The sequence below is a fragment of the Lynx rufus genome, unplaced genomic scaffold (assembly GCF_022079265.1).
Source record: "Lynx rufus isolate CCGP_SWC_20201006 ecotype Redwood Valley unplaced genomic scaffold, mLynRuf1.p SCAF_4, whole genome shotgun sequence".
NCBI classification, from domain to species: Eukaryota; Metazoa; Chordata; class Mammalia; order Carnivora; family Felidae; genus Lynx; species Lynx rufus.
The window spans coordinates 75704664-75732579 of record NW_025814856.1 but is presented as its reverse complement, the minus strand read 5'-3'; the positions used below and the strand labels follow the sequence as shown (position 1 = coordinate 75732579).

General features: G+C 40.2%; 1 protein-coding gene across 2 annotated transcripts in view; it reads right to left on the bottom strand.

The window, feature by feature from the left end:
- The window catches only part of VPS41 (VPS41 subunit of HOPS complex), a 184828-nt gene that overhangs the window by 91255 nt on the left and 65657 nt on the right, over positions 1 to 27916 (bottom strand). Inside the window, exons 5-7 of one of the 2 annotated variants that reach the window (XM_047095042.1) lie at positions 16162 to 16236; positions 7647 to 7709; positions 5645 to 5710 (exon numbers count right to left, since the gene is read on the bottom strand). In XM_047095042.1, the coding sequence (XP_046950998.1) occupies positions 5645 to 5710; positions 7647 to 7709; positions 16162 to 16236 (204 nt within the window). The remainder of the gene's footprint in view (positions 1 to 5644; positions 5711 to 7646; positions 7710 to 16161; positions 16237 to 27916) is intronic. The other variant, XM_047095043.1, reaches the window with a different exon arrangement.

The window sequence follows — 27916 nt, the reverse complement described above, 5'->3', positions numbered from 1 at the left end:
CTCTCCCAATGGCACTTTTAAGAGATGTGCTTTTTCTTCTCCCCCGCCTTTTTTTTTCCCAACATGGAAACAAAACAGAATTTAGAATAAGCTTTTTATGCTCATGTGTCAAGCAGCAGAGTCCATAAATCCAGCTGTGGCATTCAACTACTGAGAAGTTACCTTGAAAACCTAAAAATAAAAGTTTATGCCAGACAGAACTATCGCTTCCTCTTCCTAGTCCCTGGTGGATAAGGAGCTATCTCTAAAGACCTCAAAAGCTAGAACCTTAAAAAGGAAATATCAACAAATGTGTCAAACTACAGCCTCAAGTTTTTTTCTGCTACATTGCTGTTCTGCAGGGCCGTCCTGAACTGCACGTTCTAATTACTTGAAGAAACGTTTTTACAGGAATCAAGATTTTTAATAAAATCAGAACTAAAATATTACATGAGGCGTGTCTTCATTATTCTTACCAATGACCCATTGTAGGGCTTCCACTTACTTAATTTCACTTCTCGAGTCTCCGTGCCACGCTCACCACTGTTTACGGAAGGTCTCAGGTGATTCCAAGATTCCTTTAGCTGTCAGTCTAAGGAAGATCAGGGTTCTTAAGGGTTAAGAACGCCTTTCCTCCACACTCCACCTTCATCCGGCTAGAATAATTTCTCTTTTAAAGGTGGAAGGTCATAACCTCTCAGTTACATGATACTTGTCTTTACTCTCTTTTCTCTCTATAGGATCTGCTATGTGTTCTAAACGGAGAGGTCTCAATATCTACAATATATGATCACTGCAAAGTCATCACCATTTGCTCAGTGCTGGACTCTTCAAACTTGCTCTGCTTAGTTTATGGTGCTAGTTGAAACTGCACTTAGAAAGATCAGAGTTGCAACTGGGCCAATGTTGTCCTGTTTTTCTCATTTTTCAAAGGTATAAAATGCCATAACTTGGTTATGTTAAAAAAAAAAAAAACAGATCCTTCTAAAAACTTGCCAACACTTTTAAAATGGAAATGATCATTTCATAGTAGTGCCCCTTTTTAAAAAAATTTTTACATTTATTTATTTTTGAGAAACAGAGTGAGACAAAGCGTGAGTGGGGGAGGGGCAGAGAGAGAAAGAGACACAGAATCTGAAGCAGCTCTGAGTAAGCGGTCAGCACAGAGCCTGATGCGGGGCTTGAACCCACTTACTGTGAGATCATGACCTGAGCCAAAGTCGGACGCTCAACCTACTGAGCCACCCAGGTTCCCCAATAGTGCCCCCTTTTTAATGTCACCTTCTCAAGGCCTTTTTCTTAGTTTTTAAAATCAAAGATATATTCTTTAACGAAATTAGAAATATTTCCTGAAATGTTTTCAACCTAATAAGTGTGTTTTACAACAAAGCACACCAATGCCAAAACCATGCAGCATAAGGGATCTTTAAAATTGCATACCATGCACACGGAGGAGGAAATCCCTCTAGAGATTTCTGCAAACTGCACCAAAGTGGTGCACATTATGGAAATCCCTAGTTATTTAACTGTGTACAAAGGTATCATTATAGTTTATTGAATAAACACTACTTTTTTACTGCTTAATACATATTTATATAAGAAACTTAAGGGATCCAGAGAAATCAGTCAATAGTGTGTATGTTACAAGTCCCTGAATGGAAGATACATTTACATAATAATGTTTAAGCCTCTGGGGCGCCTGGGTGGCTCAGTCGGTTAAGCATCCGACTTCAGCTCAGGTCACGATCTCGCGGTTCGTGAGTTCGAGCCCCGCGTCGGGCTCTGGGCTGATGGCTCAGAGCCTGGAGCCTGCTTTCGATTCTGTGTCTCCCTCTCTCTCTGCCCCTCCCCCATTCATGCTCTGTCTCTCTCTGTCCCAAAAATAAATAAACGTTAAAAAAAAAATTAAAAAAAAATAATAATGTTTAAGCCTCTAATATACATAGGAGAAATTATGATGGCTTTTTAAAGAGAGAGAACTCAAAATCAAAATGTTTTAAGAGCAGCTAATTTGTTTATCATCCCATAAATAATCTCAGCAAAATTAGAGATTCTAAAGCCTAAATTGGCACAAGGATAAACATACAGATTGATAAAACTCGGTCAAGAAATAAATTCTAACATTTATGGTTAACTGATTTTTGACAGAGGCCAAGACAACGGCAACAGAATAACTTTTTCAACAAATGAGGCTGGGACAACTGGACATCCATTTACTTGCAAATAAATGAATTTGGACCCTTACCTCCTACCATACATACAATTAACTCAAATTCTAGACCTAAATTTATGAGTTAGAACTATGAAACTCTTCGGAAAAAAAAAACACAGGCATAAATCTTCATGACCTTGGATCAGGCAATAATTTCTTAGATACCACACCAAAAGCGTAAGTGTCAAAAACAAACAAAAAAGTGTGTGTGTGTTGGGGGTGGGGGTAGTTAATGGAACTTCATAAAATCTAAACTTCGGTACCTCACAGGATGCCATCAGTAATGTGAAAAGACAGTTCATAGACTAGGAGAAAATATTTGCAAATCATATATCAATAAAGGACTTGTATGAACAATACATAAAAATATTTTCTGCAAGTATACACAAAAACAAATATCCCAATCAAAAAATGGGCAAAGAATCTGAAGAGAGAGTTCTCCAAAGAAGATATGCAAATGGACAAATAAGCACATGAAAACCATTAGGAAAAACCATTAGGAAAACCATTAGGAAAATGGAAATCACAACAAAATAGTGACATACTACTTCACACCCAGTTGACTAGAATCAAAAACATAAAAGTGAATGTTGGTGAGAATGTGAGAAACTGAAACCTTCATGTATTGCTAATGAAAATGTAAAATGGTGCAGCCACTTTGGAAAAGTTGACAATCGAACTGTGCACTTGAAACTGTTAATTTTATGGTATGCAAATTATATATCAATAAAGCTGTTAAAAACCTAAAACAAATTGATTTAATATCACTTACAATGGCGTGTGTAATCACAGTATTCTTCACATCAAAATATAACATATACTTTTGTCAACCCCAATATACTGAGCCCTTGACACATTAACACTTTTAATTTAACACATTAACCATGATAACCAAAGAGATGAACCAAACCCCTGATGTTCTTGCCTGCTCAGCATCTGGTAAATTCTAATTACACAGCCCATCACAATGTTCATCTTTGTATCAATTCCACTTTTCCCAAATCACTCTATCTGCACTTGGAGGTTGACTAGGGTGTCTGCAGGATGCTCACGTATCTACTCAAGGAGCTCTGGCCCGAACAGCCACAGTCACACTATCCTTCCTACAGATGCTAAGTAGAAGGATGAAGAGTATGTGATTGGCACAGTTCACCCAGGCATCCTGCAGGTTGGCAAAACATCCATGTAGCAAGACAACTGTGGCAGAATTGATGAGACCACAGGTATCCCTCACAGTATAAAAGCAACTATTAATTAAGCTTCACGAATAACCTGATCATTAAGTACACAAATTAACACAGAAAAATTCCACCTTCAGAGTTTGAGTCCTACCATTTGGACATCACCACTCCTATTATCTCTGGTATGTTCTTTCATACCAAGACCTCCAAGAAATAGGAGACAAGTGTGAACTTCCTAACTCCTAAAATTGGAAACTGGAACACAAAACCGCATTCTACACTAGGAAAATACTTACGCCAAAGTGATTTATCAATTTTAAGTATCTGAGGGATTATTATTAAGAAGGCAGATGAAGCCGATTCTGCAGCCCCGGTCAAGCCTTCAGACGACAGCAGCCCCAGCCAAAATGCAGACTTGAAGCCTAGGGAGAGAATCTGAGGCAGCACTACAGAAGTAAACCACTCTGTGATTTTTTCTGAACTGTGAGGCAGTAAAAGTTTGTTGTTTTAAGCCGCTTAAAAAACAAACACACAAAAGAATACTCAGCATTTTTTATCCCCACTGAGTTTTAAATAAAAATGTGTGGGTTTAAATTACAGCTTAGTGAATTTATGCTATATCTCACCTAAAAAATTTTAACTAGAGAAGTATTTCATAAAGAAATACTTTCATAGAGGAATTTTAAAGCTTCTCCTTCCTGAGGTCAGCAAAGACAAGTAAGATAGTTTTTTGTTTGTTTGCTTTGTTTTGTTTTGTATTGTTCAGGAGTGAATCAGCTGCAGATCTAAGCTAAAGAATGTTAGATTAAATCCATAATTCCCACCGGTTGATCCCATATTTTTATGTGAAGCTAATGAGGGTACAGCCTAAGGATAATGATGAACTGGAGAGGGCGGGAGCTGGCAAGCTGGCTGGCTCACAACCAGAAATCAGAGCTGGTGCAATGCTGGCTTCATGCGGTGGGATGGATTCGGGGATCTACGGGACCCGTCACTCAGCCACTATGATGAGCTAAAACCAGGGCTTGAGAAATGCTGGGTATGGACCAGGATGCTTTCCTGCCCTATCAGTCTAGGAAGCAGCAAAACCAGGGGAAAACAACAGACAACTACCATGAAACTCTCAAAAACCCTTTGGTGGCTGAGCCTCACGGTGCCATTCCGTAGGCGTGCACTACAACGGAAATAACCGCAGACTACCTCATCATCACTGAGCTTGAAACTGCGTATGAAGTTAATATTCACTGTTTCAGTACCGTGACAGCGTTTTGTTATAAAAATGGTTAAAAGATACTACTGGTTAATAAAAACCAGAAGACAATTAACTTGATTTGTTCCATAAGCAGAAAGATTCTTTAATTTTAGAATTTACTATGTCTGTAAACAAACATGTAAACATATACAAAGATTATTTCACTCCCTTATTTTTTAAAACAGCACTAAGATCATGAAATATGTCAGAAACAGGTCAGTAAAGAAATAGCCATAATTGTTCTAAAACTTTATCAAGGCCTGCTAGAGATTTCTACAATAAGTGGAAAAACATAAGTTTAATTGTTCTTTTGTTATTTTTTTAATATATATATTTTTTTAATCTTTGAGAAGGAGTGAGTGACAGATCGTGAGTAGGAGAGGGGCACAGAGAAACAGAGACAGAATCCGAAGCAGGTTCCAGGCTCTGAGCTGTCAGCACAGAGCCCGATGCGGGGCTCAAACCCACAAGCTGTGAGATCATGACCTGAGCCGAAGTCGGATGCTCAACCAACTGAGTCACCCAGGCGCCCCATTTCTTTTTGTTATTTTTAAATGCTACCTCCTTTTTTGTGGAAGGGACATTTCAAAGCACTAGGCAGTTCCAGTAACAGCTCTCTCTTTCCTTTTGTTTTTATGTTTATTTATTCACTTTTGAGAGGTGGGGGCAGAGAGAAAGAGAAGCCCAAGCAGGCTCTGCGCTGTCAGCACAGAGCCCAACATGGGGTCTGTGAGATCATGACCTGAGCAGAAATCAAGAGCTGGATGCTTAACTGACTGAGCCATCCAGGTACCCCTTTTTTTTTCTTGCCCTTTACCTACTACAAAGGAGTATCGTGACAGGCATGAATCTTATCTCCCCAGAGAGATGATGGGCTTAGAATTTCACCCCATCGGTCTTTCTCACAATTCCTCCTACTGAATAGTCAGATGTGAAAAATATTACAGATAAATTAAAAAGCACACAGAATCTCCACCCCCTACCCCAAGACGGCATGTGACGGTAGACCAAAGCATTTACCTTCTTCCCTCCAGTCACGAATTGCTTGCAGCTGGTCCTCACAAAATGCGGGTTCACAGCGATGATCTACAAGGAACAAGGACCCATCACTGGTTAAGGAGCCACCGTTAACGCACAGAATGAAAACCAACCCACAGAATGAAAACCCTTCATGTATTATAGGCAGCAGGATCTAAAACTTATCCTGAGATCTAGGTAAGAAGTGGTCTCTTCAGGCAATAGTCTGCAACTGAGGACATCAGAGTTTTTGCTCTTCTGGAAAGCCAGGTGAAAGCTAAAAGACAGGAGTGAGTTCGTTCTAGTTTCTGGCTGCGCGAGGACTCTCTGAGTGCACATCTCCTCTTTAGGGTCAATCGAGGCAGCAAGAGCTCACAAATGTTTGTAACTGAACACCATGAGCTGAAGAAACCCAGAGAGAGAACCCAGCTGTCTCCTCGTTCGGGATGCCCACCAGTGATTTGAGGGCACCAGTGGAACAGGTGGGGCAATGCAGCCTCAAAGGCATTTAGGGTCGTCACAGCAAGCCTCTGTCAGTGGGAGACAATGGGGCTGCAGGACCGCACTTACAGAGCTGACCGTGCAGGACATGCCCCTTTCCCTGCAGCCGAAGTTCCTCATTTGCTCTCCACTGAGCCAGTCCCCTCCCAGTCTTCTCTGCCCGCTCGTTAGCTTTTAACTGGATGAGATTTTGAATGATGGTTTCATCTTACTCAACGAGTATCAACTTTGTGTTTTTAGGGCCAGTCTCTACCCTGCGCTCTGCACTCACGTCTCCAACACCTCCACACCATTTCCACCAGATACACCGCGGTTATCTGAACTCAAGACCAAATTAGCAACGTCCTTATTCAAATAATCCCTTCTTGCAAGTGGTGGCATCGCCACACACCACGGCCAGAGCCAAGGGCCAGCTCCTCCCTCTCTCGTCACCCCATCCAACCCAACACGAAGGCTTGCGAAGTCTACCTCCTAAAGGCTTTCTGCCTTCACGTCTTCGACTCCACCTTGAACGCTCCCGACTGCTCCTGTCACTGAGACCCCGTGATGCCCTGTCTCCAGGACAGCATGAGCCTTCTAAATTGCCTTTTGCCTGCAATCCCTCTCCTGCTTAAATCACCCTCCACTCCGGCAGAGCTGCCTTCCTAAAACACACATCAGATCCTATCTCTCCTTTACCTGTTGATCAATAAGTGTTTGAATAAACAAGTGAAAACAATGAATGACCTCTTCCTTCAACAACTCTAATCGTCACTTTAAGGGCCATAACTGTTATCTAAGACTGTTCCTCCTGCCTCGCGCACCTATCAGCCCTCCAATCTATACTGTATATAGTCGCCGTATTAATTTTCCTTAAGCTTAGCTCAGTTTATGTCACTTCTCTGCTCTTACACATTCAATAATTTCTCCTTATCTACCACACGGAGTCTAAATTCCTTCGCCTGAAAATACAGCCAGCCCCAATCTGCCTCTATGGCTCTCCTGCCAAGTCCGTGTTTTATGCGCCATCTAAACGAGGCCATTTTTGCCACTTCCTGAACACAACTTGAACTTTCTGCCCTCTCCGTTTGTATTATATCGTTCTTCCACATGGAAAGCCAGCTTCTCTGTCTGCCCTGTCCATTTCTTAAAGCTCACTCAAACATCACGCCCCCTGTGAAGCCATCACCGCCAAGAACAGCTAGAAGTAACTTCTCTCGGCTTTGGACTCCTTAATATTGTTTTTACCACTTTGGGTCATTAACGACAGACTGGGTGTTTGTATGTATCATCTCACTCACTACAAAAAAAAAAAAAAAAATCCTGAGGATAGCCTGAGATCACAGTCACATAAGACACATCCTATGCTCTTCTAATACCATCAAATAGTATCTAGTACATTCGAAGTGCTGAAGAGACGCTCGGTGATGAAATTGATGGGAGACGGATAGTGCTCAAAGTATTATAATCCTTATGGCTTTGTTGAGAAAATCCTTAGAAAAATTAAAACTTACTGAATACTTACTTTAATGGGACAGTCAAAAGTCTCATGAAATTCTTCTCCAGAATATAGTCCAAACACCTGCACCTAAAAAGTAAAATGGATCCGGTCAGTTCACCAGGACGGCAACAAAGAAGGCTGCTGGGTCAGTGAGAACACATACTATTGATTAACAAAAAGTAGAATATTTAATAATCTAGGGCCCTTGTGATCTCTATCAAATATCCAATGAAAACAATTCTATCAGGGTGGGAGTACTCCAAAGCAATTAAGCTTTCATAAGCATCTCGTGGACACGGTTCCCTTTACTCACCACAAATTTAATTTATTAAAGGGATGCCAACTTTTAAAAATGAAATAGTTATGAATCATTTATTAATATTCTTTTATGAACTTCCATAGGCTATCCCTAAAGGAACTGTTTTCTTCCTTTTCCTGAAGGAAATAGGTGCTTCTTTTTTGAGTCATACATACATACATAAATCAAACATGCAGATCAATGTGGCAAGAGATTAGGTGATTTGCACTTCATTTATAATCTTATGTTGAATCTACTGAGAGTGTATAAATGTAAGATTTAAGTTTCTACTTACCACTGCCTCCCTTGAAGTTGCTCAACACTACCGCACTTTATTCATACTTAATCTCTTTTCTGAGTGGTTTACTTAAAAACTGATTAATATCCATACCGCAAAGGGTGCGGATCACAAATTTACTGCTTGACAAATTTTTTCGACGTAAACATACCCCTCCAGACACCATCCAGATCAAGAGGCAGAGCCCAAGAAGCACTTTTGTGTTCCTTCCCATTTAGTAACACCTTCACAAATTAACCACTACCCTGAAATCTATCACCACAGAGAAGCTGTCCTGATGTTTGAATTTTTTATAAATACAATCAAACTATTTCACTGGCTTCTTTCACTCAACATCTTCCTTGTAACATGTGTCCAGACTGCTGTGGATAGTGCCTGGTTGTCTGCCATTGCTGTATAGTATTTCAATGTGTGAATACAGCGCAATACATGTATCTACCATTTGTTGGTCCTTTGGGTTGTGTCCAGATCGGGGCTATTATAAACAAGCTGCATGCCATGAACACTCTTTACAAATTTTTTGGTGCACTCAGGTACACGTTTATGAAGGGTATACGTAAGTAGGAATGGAATTGTTGCCATAGGCTATGCATCTGTTCACTTTTAATAAACAGCCAAACCATTTCACAAAGTGGTTCTGATCAATTTACACTCTTACCAAACAGGCTTAAGATTCCAGGAGCTCTCAAACACTTGGAGCTAACCGTTAGGGGCACTTAGAACTAACTTGGAGCTAACCGTTAGGGGCACTTGGGATGTGTGCACTCTGTCTCCAGTCTCTAGAAGAGTGGTATTATTTTTTTCTTTAATTTTGTAAGGATTCACTGGTGAAGCTATCTAGGTTGGATGGCTCTATGTGAGAAAATAATTACACATCCAAATGTTTAAACAGTGATAAAACTATTCAGACTTCTGATTTCTTGTTTTCATCTTAGTAAGTTGTGAGTGGTTCATTTTTGCAAGTTCAAAGAGGAAAACTTACTCACGATATAATTATTGGAAACAAATTCATTCGGTAAGAGATAAAATTTTCAGGACACTCATTTTGGGCCTGCTGTTTTTATAACCTGTGCCAAGTATGTTATTTGGGTTCCAACAACAGCATATGGTATGATATGACAGAGAGGGAATTGGATTTACCCTGAGGTAGTCCTTAGGATGCATTATTGACATGATAAACTCAGGCATGCCCCCCCACCACCTTGCTTCTCATTGTTTAGAGGGAATCATCATTACTCCATAGTTAAGATCCCTGGAAACTAATGGCAAGACCCCATCCTAGATAAACCAAACAGTTCTGGTGGAGTGAAATGGTATTTTAAAAGGTCCACAACTGGAATTATGTAGCTAGCACTGAAAATCCTGCTCTGCCTCATTTGGTCCTTTAAGCAACACCATGAGGTATGGACTGCAAACACCATTATGCCTGCTTAAAAGAGGAGTGTGCAGAAAAATAAGTGACTTGACCAAGGCCACAAAGAACAAGATGAGTGTTTCATACCCTATTCTCTTACACACTAACATTATATGAGATAGCCTAAAATATGGAAATAAGAGATCTTTCTGCATAAAGTATAAGAAAAGTGGAACAGGAAAATACCATTCAAAAGCCTCAAATGTTTACCAAACTTAAGTAAAGGTGAATGTCAGACTCTGAATTAGACAACTGTGATAAAAAGCTGAAACGAAACGGAGCAGACTTTTTATTCAAATGGATCAACTTCCTTGTGGCTACAACAGGCTAAAGGTGATTTTAAGAACAAAGGTTAGGGGACTTTTTTTTTTTTTTCCTAATTTTTTAAATGTCTACTTATTTTTGAGAGACAGAGCAGGAGAGGGATAGAGAGAGAGGGAGACACAGAATCCGAAGCAGGCTCCAGGCTCTGAGCTGTCAGCACAGAGCCCGACGTGGGGCCCAAAACCAAGAAATGCAAGATTGTGACCTGAGCTGAAGTTAGACACATAACCAACTGAGCCCCTCAGGCGCCCCTAGGTGATTTTTACTGTGGGGAAAAGTACATGAGATGTAAATAAATGATGTATGAACCCACCGAAAAAGATGGAGGCATCAGTAAATGAGAAGATAAATATCAGGACTGTGAATCTAATGGTGAAATAAGTGATGAATTACCAGGGATAAGTGCCCCTTTAAACATTAGGGACCAATACTGAAGATGTAATAGTAGACCAGTAAGGGGGGGGAATCAACAGAAAAGAGGTCAGACTAGAACTCTGGGGTCAGTCTCTACTGCTGTGTTTAATTGAATCATCTCTTGGTCAAATAACTGTATTTTCTCTTTCAGTATGGAAGAACACTGTAACTTCTTGAGACAAATCTCCTAACTTGATCGGGACAAGCAGGGTGATTTGTAAAACCCTCGATGTTTTGGTTCACTTCACTAATGTAACAAGCGAAACTCAGTCACAATTACACTACGATAGCCAATAAAATCCAAAACCGTTTTTACTCATTTTTTCTCTCTCCCTCTTGATTTTGCCATCTTGTCTGTTAAATATCATACTCGCCTGTGAAAGGAACCTGTTCAATGTCTGCCTAGACAGTTTTGGCTTTAAGGAAGATCTCATCCCAAATAAGGATCATAGAATTAAAGGTTAAAATTGTGGGGCTCCCTTTGAAAATGGTGTCCTTTGGGGTGCCTGGGTGGCTCTGTCAGTTGAGCGTCCGACTTCGGCTCAGGTCATGATCTCAAGGTCCGTGAGTCTGAGCCCCGCATTGGGCTCTGGGCTGACAGCTCGGAGCCTGGAGCCTGCTTCAGATTCTGTGTGTGTGTGTCTGTGTGTGTGTGTGTCTCTCTCCCTCTCTCTCTCCCTCCCTCCCCCAGTCATCTTCTGTCTCCCTCTCTGTCAAAAATAAACAAACACTAAAAAAATTTTTTAAAAAAATGGTGTTCCCCAACAACCTCCCCCAACTAGTCACAAAAAATACCTAACGAAGAAAAACAAAGTTCTGAACACTTGGCCATAGAGTCCATCTACTGCAGTCCTGGAGGAGTTCTCACTCCAGACCATCTCTTTGGTGGCCATATGAGGACCACGGAGATGTGGTATGTGTTTTACTGCCTGAAGTCAAGAAAGCCCATCCTCACGAATCGATAAGGAAGTTGTGTATTCTTCTCCACTCGAGCATGGAGTTCTACGGATTTGTCAACCAGAAAACGGGTGACAGCCCATCTGATGTAGGAGAACCACGAATGAGGTAGCCAGAGTATCAGACAACCTCCCAGGCAGTGCTTCCCTTGAAACGGCCTTTCTCAAACCCCAGGTTCCAAATAGTAACGGGTCAGGTTAGAACAGGGATGAACGTGTAAGCTGCCATTTCATCGAGGGTGGTGGCTGAAGAGACCATCACAGAGGAGGTGGCTGGTTTTCATTTTCTCTGCCCGCGGAGAGTGTCAGAGACCCGGGAGAGAGGACAGCAGAGGCTGTCGCTGGCGGGGCTGCCTTAAACTGACTCCCTCTGGTCAGAGGAAATCAAGCTCCTTCATGAGGCCCCTGTGCGGAGCTACCCAAAATGGTAACAGGCTGGGCTGAGAGCAATCAGACCCAGAACGTGTTTGCCAACCCACATTCAGAAAGAGCTCTTCTCCTCGTTCTGGACTGGATAAACAAGCAATACAAAATGGACACGAGGTCTCTAAAAAGGATATCGCAGAATGCCATTCCAATGACTCGGAGGGAGATGAAGCATGCTTTTACAAGTGTTTACTAGTAACCAGCAAAGAAAGGAAACTACAAAACCATTGGGTGACTTCAATAAGAAGAAAAGGCCTTCATGAGTCTGGAGCGGAAAGACAGGATCATGATAGCTGGCAATTACTACGTGTTTCTTCTGTTCCTGATACTATTCCAAACGATTTATAAGTATTAGCTCACTTATTTCCAATCATCACTGAGGCAAGTGCCATGGTTATTCCCATTTTATAGAGAAGGAAACAGGCTGAGGCACGGAGAGATGACAATAACTTACCTGCACTCACATGGCTACCATGTGGCAGAATTCCATTCCTAACCATTAGACTGAACTGCCCGGCACTCTAAGACATACAAGTTGCAAATTTTTTTGTTTAATTAAATATATGTCTGGCTGATATGAAAATAGAGCTGGGAACAAGAGAAAGATTTCAGGAAAATTAAAAATCCGAGATGGAACAAAACTCTACTCCCTAAGGCAAAATGGACAGTGGGATAAAAGCAAATCAGCAAAGGAAACAGACAAGAAAGTCTCCCCCACTCCAGAGAAGTGAGCAGGAAAAAAATAATGAGAAATGAAAGCACACATGTGTGTGTGCCACACAACAAGACCGATTTTCCTTACAACCTGCATATTTTTAAAAGAAGGGTGAATAGTGCTTATCCAGTCACCCTCTTCCCTTGAAAAGTTCCGGTACAATAATGCAGGAGGGGGAAAGGTTAGTCTACAGTGGGTTAAGGAGGGAATTAACCATTCACTAGGGTGCCTGGGTGGCTCAGTTGGTTGAACATCCGACTTTGGCTCAGGTCATGATCTCACGGTTCACGGGTTCAAGCCCCGCGTCAGGCTCTGTGCTGACAGCTCAGAGCCTGAGCCTGCTTCGGACTCTGTGTCTCCCTCTCTCTCCGCCCCTCCCCCGCTCCCACTCTGTCTCTCTCTCTCTCTCTCTCAAAAACAAATGTTAAAAAAATTTTTTTAAAAATAAAATTAAAAAGGCATGCACGGTTAGCAATAAAAATAGTTAACATACACCTGGAGGGCTCGCCATATATCCAACACCTCACAACATCCTCATGCAGACCTCCTGGCGTGCCCACTGCCTGGCTAAGGAAATGGAGACACTGGGGGTGGGGGTGGGGGGTGGGGGCAAGCAGTGAGCCCAGCCCAGTGCAGGGGAGCGGAAATCCCGCCTGGGCAGGCGGGATACAGAGCCATGCTCTCAGCCTCTGAATGGTAACTGCCTCCAGCCCAAGTATTATTGGGTTTCTTTGAAGAAATGAAAATAAATGGAACTGAAGCAATAATCAAAATCAGAACTGAAGTAAACTTTCCTGAAATGAAAACAATACTTCAGTATATGGATCACAAGGACTTACTGTGTTCCAGACAAAATTAATGAAAATAGACCCGAACAAGACATAACTTAGCAAACTGAACTACAAGGGCCGTATGCTGTTGTTTTATTGTTGTTATTATTATTAGTCTAAGCTCCAAGGCAGGACAAAAAAAAAAAAATTAAAAAGGTTTCATGAAAGAACAAAAGTATGCTAGCCTCAGACACGTCCACAAAAATAAAGGTCAGACAAAAGGGAACAACATTTCCAAAATTTTAAGAGAAAGTATCTCTACCCTGCACTCTATACTAAATTGATTCTAGTTTATGTATGAAGGCGACATTTTTATCTACGGGTCTTAGTACACTAAAGAAAGAAAAACCACAACAGCCATGTAAAGATGCATTAGGTCTAGATATCTGCAGTTTATCTTCGTAATAACCTTTATGTTTTCATCATTACTAACCACTTTGCCAGATCATTCTATACTAGCTGCTCAATTTTCACAATACTGGCTAGCTTATATAAATTATGCATACCAGAAGATTTATTTTCAGTTTTATCAATGCTAATAAAACATACGTGAAAACTATTTTTAAAAAATGTATTCTGGGTTGGGGCACCTGGGTGGCTCAGTCGGTTAAGTGGCTGACTTTGATTCAGGTCATGATCTTGCAGTTCGCGAGTTCGAGTTTGGGCCCCGTCCTGACAGCGCAGAGCCTAGAGCCTGCTTCGGATTCTGTGTCTCTCTCTGTGCCCCTCCCCCACTCATGCTCACTCGCATGCTCTCTCTCTCTCAAAAACAAATAAAACATTAAAAAATTTTTTTTTCTTACTGTATCCTGGGTCAACACCAAAATAGGACAGTGAGGAATTGGACTCAAGTGAAAAAGCAGTTATTTGCCAAGAAGTGCAGCAGATGATATCTGAGGGTCATAATCCACCAGACAGAGTTAAAATCTCCCACTTTTCCACAAATAATAATTATTCAACATTTAAAGCTTCGAAAATTCCTTGACAAAGTATTTTAATAAAAATCCTTTTTCAGTTTGAAAAATGAATGTTCGGGGCGCCTGGGTGGCGCAGTCGGTTAAGTGTCCGACTTCAGCCAGGTCACGATCTCGCGGTCCGTGAGTTCGAGCCGTGGTCCGTGAGTTCGAGCCGCGGTCCGTGAGTTTGAGCCCCACGTCAGGCTCTGGGCTGATGGCTCAGAGCCTGGAGCCTGCTTCCAATTCTTTGTCTCCCTCTCTCTCTGCCCCTCCCCCGTTCATGCTCTGTCTCTCTCTGTCCCAAAAATAAATAAACGTTGAAAAAAAAAAAATTAAAAAAAAAAAAAAAGAAAAACGAATGTTCTCTTTCAACCAATTCAGTTCAATTAAATTGGCTGTCAGCCCACAAGGACTTTTTTGTTCTGTTTTCTTTAAGAGAATAAAATAAAGTTGACCTTTCTGTACAAATCCATGAATGTAAAAAGGTTTCAACAGTTTGGATCATTCTCAATTTCCATACATACCAACTCCTCCCTCAACTCTGACAATCTGGTGGACCACAGAATTTTAGAAAGTACTGCAAAATCTGACAGTCCTCTTTGGAAAGCAAAGAGGTTACTAATTACCATTTCAAAAGACTCTTTGGGCAACATTCAACTTAGACATGTAAAATGCATTCTTGGGGCTCCTGGGTGGCTCAGTTGGTTAAGCTACCGATTTTGGCTCAGGTCATTATCTCAGGGTTCGTAGGCTCTACCCCACATCGGGCTCTGTGCTGACAGCTCAGAGCCTGGAACCTGCTTCGGATTCTGTGTCTCCTTCTCTCTCGGCCCCTCCCCCACTCATGATCTGTCTCCCTCTGTCTCAAAAATAAATAAACATTAAAAAAAAAATTTAAATAAATAAATACAAATAAAATGCATTCTTGTGGGAGGACTTCATTTTTCTCTTGTTAACAGATTAAGCGGGTATAAATTTTTTAGATGGAGTAAACGATCTTTCATCCACTCATATTAATGACCCACTGAATTTAGGTCATGTAAAAACACAAAATTAGGTTAGGAAATGCGTTCTACTTGATCAGGATCATGTGAGATTCTGGAAGGACTCTTCATGTACTTTCTCCTGAAACTGTTATTTTAGAGAAGTAGCTTAAATACACCATGCATTAGAATTTTATCATTGCAGACCAACATTAGAAAAGACTTCCATCGACTGAAAAACAAAAAAGACATTCTTATAAGTGGAAAATCAATCACCACAGCCACTAAATGTCACAGCTCAACACCAGCAAGAGGCAGTGATAATTGTTAGTTACACACCACACAAATGATGTATGTCCTCGGTTGAGGAAGTGGGTGCCAGGTTTTTAGAAAACTGTACATATATTGATTTTACATTTATTTAATGTGGCCATTGTAAGACACTTTATTCTTCTGATAAACTATGATTGCTTATCAAAAGATTCTATAATTCAAGAGAAACATTCATAACTTGTGTGGAAATGAAAACCACCGGCCCACAGAAATCATACCCACAAAATCCAATTTTGTGGATTTATGGCAGAAAGGCATTAAACTACTGTCTTGCAGGAACTGCAGACTAGTCACTGAAGTATAAGTGGCACAGGGATAATGATTAAGGTGACACGTTGCCCTGCCACAGCTGTTAATCAGCTTAATACTAGTTACATTATTGACATTCTTGTAATTACTTTTCCTCAGGCACATTTGTGCAAAATATATTTTACTTTAATTATGAGCAATCCGAAGCAGGTCCAATACCCAAAAAGAGGAGTCAAGGCTCTCCTAAGGCAGGGGTACAGTGAGCAGAAGGCTTTTCCAAGCGCCTGCAGTTGGGGGACATCCCAGCCCTCAGATGGCTTCTGACACCAGGTCATGGCCATACCTTGCCATCCTCGGAACACACACCCATGTGCTCTCCACTTTCATCCAGGCTAATCTGATTTATCTTCACAGGACTCTATTAAAAACAAACAAACAAACAAACATGTAAAACTTCAGGAAAATAATCTGTCAACAACCAAATACCTTGGCTCCTTGTAAACACTGAAGTGATACAAATCATCTCTTAGCTTAGACGCAGGAGTGCAACACATATTTTGTTTTTGCAGGTGAAAATGGTGACATATAGCTTTGTTCTCACACATGGAAAAAGATCACCTCAAAATTTTTTATTTCGTGTGCTTGAAGTCCCAGCTAAAATGTTATTTTTGTTACAGGTTACATGCCTTTTTATTTGTTCTGTTCTATTTATTCCATACTCCTAAAATTCCTTCCCAACCAGATCCATTAAAAGTACACAACAAAAGCCAAAATAAAAAAATCAAGATGTAAAGAAAAGTGTTCACCGTTTTAGTTCAGTTCATCAGTCACTCTATTTGTCCTTCTCTCACAAATCACTGAATCAACTTGGTATTCATACTTCATGCTTAGTACTTTCTCGAGGGAAATCCACAGGGTCTAGTTGATATTCCCTAATTTGTTCTCCTTATTCTTTCCAGTAATCTCAAATTTAAAAATTCTGTGAAGACCGAACGCAGGCATTCTATTTTGGATATATTTTCCCAAGCGTAAATACCCAACTGAACTTTTATTTTTCACAGCTTTCTGGTTCTCTATGTAGACAGCTGTTTACTTACTAAAATATTCAGATAGGTGGATTTTCTAATAGAAGTCAAAATTGGTAAATGTTGGGGATGCCTGGGTGGCTCAGCCGGTTAAGCATTCGACTTCGGCTCAGGTCACGATCTCGCGGTTCGTGAGTTCGAGCCCCGCATCGGGCTCTGTGGAAGCTCAGAGCCTGAAGCCTCCTTCAGATTCTGTGCCTCCCTCTCTCTCTGCCCCTCCCTGGCTCATGCTCTGTTTCTCTTTCTCTCTCAAAAATAAACATTAAACATTTATTTAAAAAACTGGTAAATGTTGACAACATTAAACAATGGCCAGCTTTTGTTTTCCTTCTTAAATAACTGCAGTTTCCAGCTACTTTACCCAAAACATGATAGAACAAACTAACCATGGAAAGAAAAGTTGGCCTTCATCAGTTATGACAGAAATCTGCAGATTAGTTTTTTCAAGTCTCTAACCTTAAGATAAGTTGGCTTTTGGACAGGAGTAAATGGAAATATACAAAATGGGATGTTCTTTTCTCAGCGGAATGCATCTTGGAGCTAGTAAGCAAAGGTCAGGGCAGACCAACACTCCCAGACCTCGGAAGGCCACCCTTCCGAGGGGATGAGAGAAACTCCCCCCGTCCCAGGTGGAGACGGCAGACTCCACAATCTTTCCCCATCTCGATCACCACACAAGCAACACCCCTGTAAAATGTAATCTTTGAAAAACAACCTATCTCCTTAAAAGTTCCTAGAATGTTAAAGAGGAAAAGACCTTGAAGACAGATTTGATCCCTCTGGCAGGAACATAGACCGAAGCCCACAGATGAGAATCACAACAGAGAACGAGCCAGGGATCCGACCCTGAGAGCAGTGGACCGGCGTCCTGTAAAGGGAGTGCTATCATGGACAGCACGGAATATAGAAAACCAATCTTCTTCAGATAAATGCTTTCCTCCTAGAGTATCTTCTGTTACCAGTTCCCTAATTCTCATCTTTTGATCATCAAACAATATTTTATTTTATTTTCCAAAGTTTGTTTATTTTGGGGAACAGGCAGAGAGAGAGAGGGAGAGAGTCCCAAGCAGGCTCCGTGCTCAGCATGGAGCCCAACGCGAAGCTCAATCTCACGAACTGCGAGATCATGACCTGAGCCGAAATCAAGAGTTGGATGCTTTATCGACTGAGCCACCAGGTAGGTGCCCCTCACCAAACAACATTTTATATATTTTTGAATTTATCTTAGAGAGAGAGAGAGAGAGACAGAGACAGAGACAGAGACAGAGACAGAGGCAGTGAGAGGGAGACAGAGGATCCCAAGTAGGCTCTGTGCTCAAACTCACATACCGTCAGATCATGACCTGAGTCAGACGCTTAACCAACTGAACCACACAGGCACTCCACAAACAACATTTTAATACCCATTTTGTTCTTGGCAAATATAAACCCCACATCCCTCTGACTGTAATTTAATTGGCAATTGGTTGTAATCTATCTCAAATTATAATTTAATAGGTGCATGAAGCCTTATTGACGCCAAGGTTTCCTGTCCTGTCCAAAACAGTAGTTCTCAGTGGCTGGGCAGAAACAAGCCAAACTTTTCATTACAAAAAAATTCATTTCTTCCTGAGTAGAATCCACAGTAGCAATATTACAGGGGAATCAGATCTACAAGGTATAAGGATCCTCTTTCCCTCATATCACCATTAGCAACAGAAATTTGTTCTTTTACTTTTCTGCCAATGATCAATATTCATTGATTTGTTTCCCCGACTGCTAATAAACTTAAGCATTTTTCTTAAGTCTGTCGGCCAATTAATGTGCTCAAGCAGCTTAGTTTGCTCACAGCTCTTACTCACTGTTCTATGAATATGTTTGTTGTTTTCTGGCTAATTTCCTTTTTATTTTTAGGGCATGAGGTCTGGGTACAATACCTCACCCAGACAGTGTATGTGGTCTCTCTTTTTTTTTTTTTTTTTTCCTTTTCTTGCAAGATGGCTATTGTTTTATCCCTTATTTTAATGTCTGAGTGTTTAATCCTTTCAGGACTCATTTTCTTCCAAAAGGATATCCAGTTGGGCCGGCCCCATTAAATAATCCACCCTTCATCTGAAGAGAACTATGTCTGCCATACAATAAATATTTACAAACACTGAGATGACCTTGTGGGTTTTCAATTGTGGTCTCTTTTGGCCATTGCAAGATCAATCCATCACTGACCTATTTATAATATACATAGCATACCTAGTATGTTCTCCTATCTGGTAAGAGGCAAGACCTAGTCACAATTCTTCACACTTTCCTTGGCTTTTCCCAACTTCCATGTGAAGTTTAAGATGAAATGACCCTCATGTTACTAAACAGAGTGGTCACTGTTTGTGCCTAGCTTACTTTACCTCATGAGAGCATGTGACACTGCTGATAACTCTCTTTACTTCCAGGAAACCATACTTGTCTGGTTTTCCTTCTAAATTTCTAGCTCTGAGGCTCTCAGCACAGAGATCGCTTCAAATCCTGTCCCCCCTGCCCCCTCTCAGACCCTCCCCACACTGGCTCACTCGCTGTCTCTCAAAAATTAACAAACGTTAAAATTTTTTTTTTTTTTTGCTCCCCTTTGTCTCCCAATCTCCTGATTTCTGTATTTCACGGTTCAGTCTGTGCAGCTCTTCTCTCTGACATATCTTTGTTCCTTTGGTTATTTCCTTCCCAGCCATGAACTGACTCCTGAATTTTATCTCTAGACTGGGCCTTTCCCTACCTCAGACCAATATATACAATTGCCTATTTTATAGATGGACTTGGATGCCTAACAGGCATGTCAACTAAAGCGTATCCAAACCCAAGATCCTGATGCTTTCTTAGAAAAGGGCCCTTCTTAATGCTTTTCTCACCTCAGTCAAGGACTACTACATTCTTCTGGCTGTCAGGACAAAAAACCTTGGAGCCATTCTTGACTTCTGTCTTCCTTTCACACACTACTGTGTATCTGTTGGCACAATTCTTACCATCTCTTATACCAAATTTACCCAGACTTTGACCACACTCACCAGCCCTACAGCTGCCATCCTGGTCCAAGCCACCATCATTCTTGTCTGGATTATCCTAACAGTCTCCTAACTGGTCGACATGCTTCTGCCCTAACTCTCCCAGAAGTCTGTTCTCAAAGAGTCAGCAGAGAGCTATTGTTCACGGGTGATCAGATAATGTCATTCCTTTGTTTAAACTACCCCCATGGCCTCCCATCTCAGGATGAAACCTGAAGTTTTTACTATGACCCGAGAGTCCTAAATAGTCTGGCCCAGCCCTGCCTCCAACTTCCCCCCCCCATCTACTCTCTGCCTTGTTCTCTTTCCTCTAGCCACGATGACCTTCTTGCTGTTTTCCAGACTTCGAGCCTTTGTGCTTGTTTGACCACTTCCAGAATGTGTTTCCGCCAAATCTTCACTCGTAGTCACCTCCTCAGGGACACCTGGCCAGTGATATAAAATTCCAATGTTCACCTGAACATTGCAACTGCTTCACTGCTTGGTGCCCCCTGTAGCTCTCACCACTATCTACCTTACTATGTAGTTTTACTCACTCACTACAATATTAAATACATGAGGGACAGTTTGAAGAATAAAAAAACTCCAATCACAAATTCTTCCAGAGAACAGAATGTATGTTTCCCAAATCATTTCACCAAGCCAGCATAACCTTATAATAACAAAGCTCAACAAGGATATTAAGAGAAAGGAAAAGTACAAGGGAATCTCAGTCATGAGCATGAATGAAACAACCTAAAGAAAATATTAGTAAGATCAGCATATATAGAAAAAGCATGTTTATTCCAGAAATACTAAGGCTGGTATAACATAGGGAAATTAATGTTACAATTTTCTGCATTAACAAAGTAAATGAGGGGGTGCCTGGGTGGCTCAGTCAGTTGGGCGTCCAACTTTGACTCAGGTCATGGTCTCGCGGTTTGGGAGTTTGAGCCCCGCGTTGGGCTCTGTGCTGACAGCTCAGAGCCTGGAGCCTGCTTCAGATTCTGTGTCTCCCTCTCTCTCTGCCTCTCCCCCACTCACACTCTTTAGCTCTAAAAATAAACATTAAAATTTTTTTAAAAAACAACAGGGAAATGAGGAAATGATCAAAAGATCACCTCAACAGATGCAAAAGTGATCAAATTTAACACTCGTTCATGGTAAAAACTCTTGGCATAATAAAAGAAAAATTCCTCATTCTTATTTAATGGTGAAATGTTGAAAGCTTTCCCTTTGATATCTGTATAGTATTGACTCTTCTAATCCATAAACCTGGAGCATTTCTCCATTTATTAGACCTTCTTTAACGTCTCTAAGTAAATTCTGATACTTTTGTTGTATTCTGGGAGTAGCAACGTCAGTGAGCACCCTTTTCTCATTCTTGATATGTATAATAGGACTCCATTTACACAACATACAAAAATAGGCAAGGGGCACCTGGGTGGCTCAGTCAGTTAAGTGTCCAACTCTTGGAGCCTGCTTGGGATTCTCTGTCTCCCTGTCTCTCCCCAGCTCATACTCTCTCAAAAAAATAAATAAACCAACAAAATTCCAAGATAGCACACAGGCAGTACACATAGAGGACAGAAAATGACAAAGTAAAGCAAAGCATTTTTAACTATAAAGGTCAGTGCAGTGGGGTCCCTCTAAGGGAACTGAAAGGGGAGCCGTGGAGAGGCGGTAGGTCATATGGTCTATTCTCCAGAATGTTAGTTACGTGATTGTTTGCTTTATAACTATTTGTTTCACTGCACATTTTATGTGCTTTGTAAAGCTGTACTTCACAATAAAAATAAGCATTACAAAATTTAAAATAAAATTACGATGAACTTGCCCATGAAAACGTCTGGGGTCAATACCATCAAAGATTTATTTCTTAGATTATGTTCTGCTCCCCGTGACTGTCAAGCAACTCAAAAGTTCTTCTATTCCGGTCATCTAGATTTTTTCCAGAAAATACTGCATTTCATATTGCTAGTGATGAAATTTTTTTTATTTTTACCTTTTCTTCTTTTCATATTGCAATAACACTAGTGACATTACTATGACCACTAGTGCTAACATTTACTATATGCTTATCATGCATCAGGCTCTAAGAGTTTTATACATACACCACTTAGTCCTCACGCAATACGAAGAGGTAGCTACTATTTTTCCTATTTGCAAATATGAAAAAATAATTTTAATGTTTTCTACTTTATTAATTTCTATGTATTCTATATTTACTTTCCCTTTTGGTCTTAGAACAATTGTCTTGACCTTATTCTAATTCCCTGACATTAGTAAATAGTGCATTAGTTGTTACTGCTTGTCTGTTAATCATAAAATAACCATACATTCGGCATTTGCCTTTAAGTATACCAACTGGCCAGAGCCCAGAAAATAATACAAGAATTGCAGTAATTATTTCCTCTTTGGGAAAAGTAACACTTTATTTTGTTTTATTTCATTTCTAAGGATGGTGACAGTATTATCTGTTTATCTAGTTATTAATAAAGCTCTAGTATAACTACAATTGTGGTCAGAAATACGGTTTATGTAACTTTTTTTTAGTTGATTACTCTTTGAAACTTAAGATATCGTATCAGGGGTGCCTGGGTATAGCTCAGTCAGTTAAGGGTCTGACTATTGGTTTTGGTCCAATTAGACTTGGACCAATTTGGTCCAAATAGACTATTGACTATTTGGCTCAGGTCCTGATCTTATAGTTCGTGAGGTCTGCTGTCAGCGCAGAGCCTGCTTGAGATTCTCTCTCTCTCTCTCTCTCTCTCTCTCTCTCTCTCTGTGCCTCCCCAGCTCATACACATGCGTTTTTTCTCTCTCTCTCTCTCAAAATAAATAAACATTAAAAAGTGGCATTTCAAAGTAACTCCTATTTGTGGTTCAAAATACACATATTTTAAAATCATATTATTTTCTATATACTCTTATTTACTTTTTTCTTCTTGATCAAAGACTGACAGAAACAAGTTTCAACAACGTCCCACTACAACTGCAGTTCTGTCCGTTTCTCCCTGCATTTCAAGTAAAGTTTACTCTAGATATTAGATGCCCTGTAATTTGGCACAAAGGTATGATTGTTAGAGTTTCCTTTTACCTTTACATGTAATCAATAGGATATAGGGTCTCCTAGCGAATATGCTCTTTTGCCTTCAACTCTACTTTTTCCTCACATTTTTATTGTCAACATGCCTGATATTTATTTCAAACATCAAAGCTGAGGCTATTTTTCTTTTAGTTAACAGTGAAGTATTTTGTACTTTTTAGAAGTGTGTTTCCCCATTCCATTGTTACTCTTGTTACACTCCAAATTCTTTTCTCTTGCCTGTCTAGGATGAACTTAAATGCTGTTCATTCTGTCTGTATCCTGTTAGTGATTATCTTTAAATTTTTAGAAATTATACTTTACCTCTCACTTCAAATCAATGCAACTGTATACACTGGCTCATTTAGAAGATGAGGTATTTACCACATGTTTATTTCCTATCTCCTTCCTTTCCCTATTTCAAAGTGAAAGAAGAAATACTTTCTATTTCCTAAGTCACTTCAAACAGAATTGGAGACAAAGTCTAGTTAATACATTGGTAAAATTTATAATCTTAAACTGTAAGTTCTAAGTCTGAATCTAGAGGAAGAAACTGTTGAGCTAGTGGGATGGCCATAATTTTAAAACTGATTCAAGAGACGTCAGGTAAGGATTAGGAATATTTACCTCTTGCATACACTTAAATATTTTCTTTAGGTTTTGAAAATATTTGGATTTTTTTACTCATGTAAATCAAGTAAAGTCAACTCACAAAAAAAATAGTACAAATTATAGGTAAACAACAAGAGTCAACCTCAGTAATAACAAATACATAAGAATATGAGATATTTGGTCTATGGAACCAGCAAAGATTGTTTATCCAGTTTTGGCAAAGCAACCCCAAAACAGACACTCTTCATACCCTATCAGTGTAGAGCCAAATCTGGAGAAACTTTCCTAAGGATCATTTGGCACTGTGTGTCAAAATTCTTTAAAATGTGTATTGCCTGTTTTACATAAGTAGTAGTAAGGTTATTTTGCAAAGATGCTTTCCACAGCAGGTTTCTTTCTTAAGGCACTAAGAAATAGAAATGATCCAAACTTCTAAAAGCAAGGAATGTAAATGATGAAAATTGAAAGAACAACAACAAAAAACAACGAAGCTTAAAAAACGTATTATGTAATAAAGAATTTGACTTTCTCCAAAGAGAAGTCAGTCCTTTGCCCTTGGCTTCTGGGAGATAATCTGTCACACCTGCACACCTGATAGGGATGCCTTTGTTAAAGGCTAAAGACCCGACAGTCTTTCAGTGGACCATGCCAGAAAGACTAACCCTGTGATTTCGGGTGGGGGCTTTGGGTCACAGGGTATCAACCAACCCGGAAGCTGAATTCAAGCATGTGGACAACCCAGTAACCAATCATGCCTACGTAGCAGATTCCCAGTAAAAACCCTGAACACCAGTGTGAGCTTCCCTGGTTGTCAAATACCTATGCCGGGGCGGTAACATGTCCTGAGGACAATGGGATCTGGTATCCCAGGGTCTGCCCTATGTGTCTCTTACCTGAGCTGATTTTTTTTTGACTGTATCCTTTCCTTGTAATAAAGTGTGAGTATAATAACTCTCAGTGAGTTCTGTGAGGCCTCTAACTAATCATCAATCAGGAGAATGGAATGGAGAACCTCCCAGATCTTGTACCTGGTGTTGGAAGTCTGCAGCAGACCCACTCATCTGGAAGACTATGCCCTCAACTCAAACAATTTGGCTAGCTCTGATGAGACACGAGCCAATGTTTATAAATATGACTATACCGACAAGTATTTGTACATAATATATGTGACTGGAAGTAGATACTCCAAAATATTAGCACTGGTCATATCTGGGTGCTGAGATCTTATTATTGTTTAGATTGTCCTTTCCTATGTTTTGCTAGTTTTCTACAAACATTTATTTATTTTGTTTGTAATTCAAAGATAAATATTTTTAAATGATCATGTAATCAGTTCATTCACTTAAAACCAAAAAGATGCCAAAATGGTAAAGCCATCACACCTGCAGCATCTATTTTTATCTAAAGAGACAACTATCATCATTGTGCCCATCGGTTTCTATTCATAGTTCCATAATATTTGATAAAGAATAGCAGATTTTCAACATTACAGCTGTCAACCAATTAGTACAAGTAACAGATCTGGCATCTATGAACATGTCTCACAGAAACAGGGACAAATGCCTCACACATATGTACCATTTCTGTATACTTGAAATAAAGGAAAAAACAGAAAGGGTACAGGAGGGGGAAACAGAGTACAAGATTCTTTTTCAATATGGAATTTTCTAATTGCCTGTTTTACACACAGATTTTGGGGGTGGGCAGATGAGGGGGGTATCTGCCAAGATGGGATACTGGAGTAGATGTAGACAAGAAAAAGGGACCGAGGGGGGAGGGGGAGTGTGGGGAAGACCAGAGAAGAATGGCCTCAGCTGTATTTTCCATTAGCTACAATTTTATTCCTAATGGAGACATGTTTGGAATTCTGGACAATATAAGTGAGTTTGTTCAAAAATCAATAATGTCAAGCTGACACTATAGAACATACAAAAATGTTTCCTTAATGGAACCAAAAAAAAAAAAATAATAAAAAAAAAGAAGCCTGAGTAAGCAGGAGGGGGCGAGGACCAGCATACCCCTTCTAAGCCCAAGTCCACTACAGGTGGCCTCAAGTTCTTAAATTTAAAGAAAAGGCAAAATCACCAACACGTACACCTCATGTGATAATCAATCACCTAATGTAAAATGCTGGAAATAAATACACTTAGTATGGATTATGTCAGCTCTTCAATTAGGAATAAATTCACGGTCATTTCGAAAGCTGCCTTTAATGGTGTTCTTTGTGGCAACTTCTTTTCCCCCGACACTCCTCATCACCCCACCTGAAGCTATCGGTCCCCCAACAGTGAACCTAAGAAATCAATCTGCTAATGTATAATTTGTAAGGCTCCTCTGACTAACAAATGGATAATTGATTCCTTCACAAATGCTGCGTCCCCATGGACACGGAGTGGAATGAATAAGAACCAGAAGATGGATTTCATTTTCGTTCTCTGAGATCCACTAGTTAGCAATCCCAACATCCACATGGTTGCCCATGCAGGTTCATGCTCTTTAGTCACAGTTAGCAAGCAAGCTGCCCTTACATTACATGTGTGAAAAGCAGACGCCTGTTCTTTCATACTCGGGAAAAGCTCTTTTTACTGCTTATTTTACTCTCCCCCGATGATACACCCTGAGGTGAGCAAGACCTCCAGCTGGATTTAAGAAGTCTCTGAAAAATACACCTCCTTGTGGGTTTTCTACAAATCTGCAAAACAAACATTTATTTTCTCGCTGACTTATTCTATGGCCAGAACAACCTAACCTTTAACTATAAACCCTCAAATTTTCTCCGTGGCTCTAAGATTTCATCTCGGGTTTTCAGTACTCAGTATCAGGCTTGAATGGCTAAAGAGCTGACGGTCCACATCTGGCAGTCATTTCCCTGTGATACTGACTACATTTTACTGTTCAAATGAGTATGCAAGAAAACTGTATTCTTTGTGAGGTTTTTATTTATTTTTATTAATTTTTTTAAAATTTTTATTTATTTTTGACAGAGAGAGAGAGAGAGCATGAGCATGAGCGGGGGAGGGGCAGAGAGAGAGAGGGAGACACAGAATCCGAAGCAGGCTCTAGGCTCTATGCTGTCAGCACAGAGCCCGACACGGGGCTCGAACCCATGAACCGTGAGATCATGACCTGAGCCGAAGTCAGACGTTTAACCGACTGAGCCACCCAGGCGCCCCTCTTGTGAGGTTTTAAAGATGATCCTACCTCTCTAAGACTTAATAACTACATTAATTTGAGGCTCTTGATGTGATAATCCAGCTTTTAACAGAAGCTGCTGTTTCTGCAGATGGAAAAAGCTCCATCACAACAATTCATTCCAACTTGAGAAATAATTAGAACACGTAAAAACCTACAAAGTCATTATTCTCCACTCTGAATAAATGGGGGGGAGGGGTAAGTGGTGAAAGGAGGCACAGCTGCGTAAAAGTGACGTTTCAAATTTTGTATGATGATGTGGCTGAAATATTCCTTATTCTACAAACGACAAGACAACTGATCATCAGTTAAAAATTTATATACTTTCAAAAATACACTCTTTTTCATGTGAATAGAAAAAAACATTCCTAAACTTTATATGGAACCACAAAAGCCTCTAAATAACCAATGCAATCTTGAGGAAGAAAAAGCTGGAGGCATCATACTTCCTGATTTCAAACTATATTACAAAGCTATAATGGTCAAAACAGGATTACGGTACTGACATAAACACAGACACACAATGCAATGCGACAGAATCAAGAGGCCAGAAATAAACCCATGCTTATATAGTCACCTAGTATTGAGTATTTCAAGAATACTCAAAGAGGAAAGGATAGTCTCCTTAACAAATGGTAGGGAAATTCATATTCATATGTAAATAATGAAACTGGACCCCTATCTCACATCACTCACAACAATTAACTCGAAATGAATTAAGAACTTAAAGGTAAGCTAGGAAACCCTAAAACCCCTAGAAGAAAACATAGGGGGAAAACATAGATCCCTGACAGTCTTAGCAATGATTTTTTTTATATAGGATGACAAAAGTACAAGTAACAGAACCACAAATCAATAAGCGCAACTACATCAGATTAAAAAGCTTCTGTACAGCAAAGCAACGATCACCAAAATGATCAGCCTGAAGGATGGAAGGCAATATTTACAAACCACATACCTGATAAGGGGGTTAATACTCAAAATATATAAGGAATTCATACAACTCAACAGCAATAAAATAATTTGACTTTAAAATGGGCAGAGGACTTGAACTGACATTTCTCCAAAGACCTACAAAGGGCCATCAGGTACGTGAAGGGTGCTCACCATCGCTAA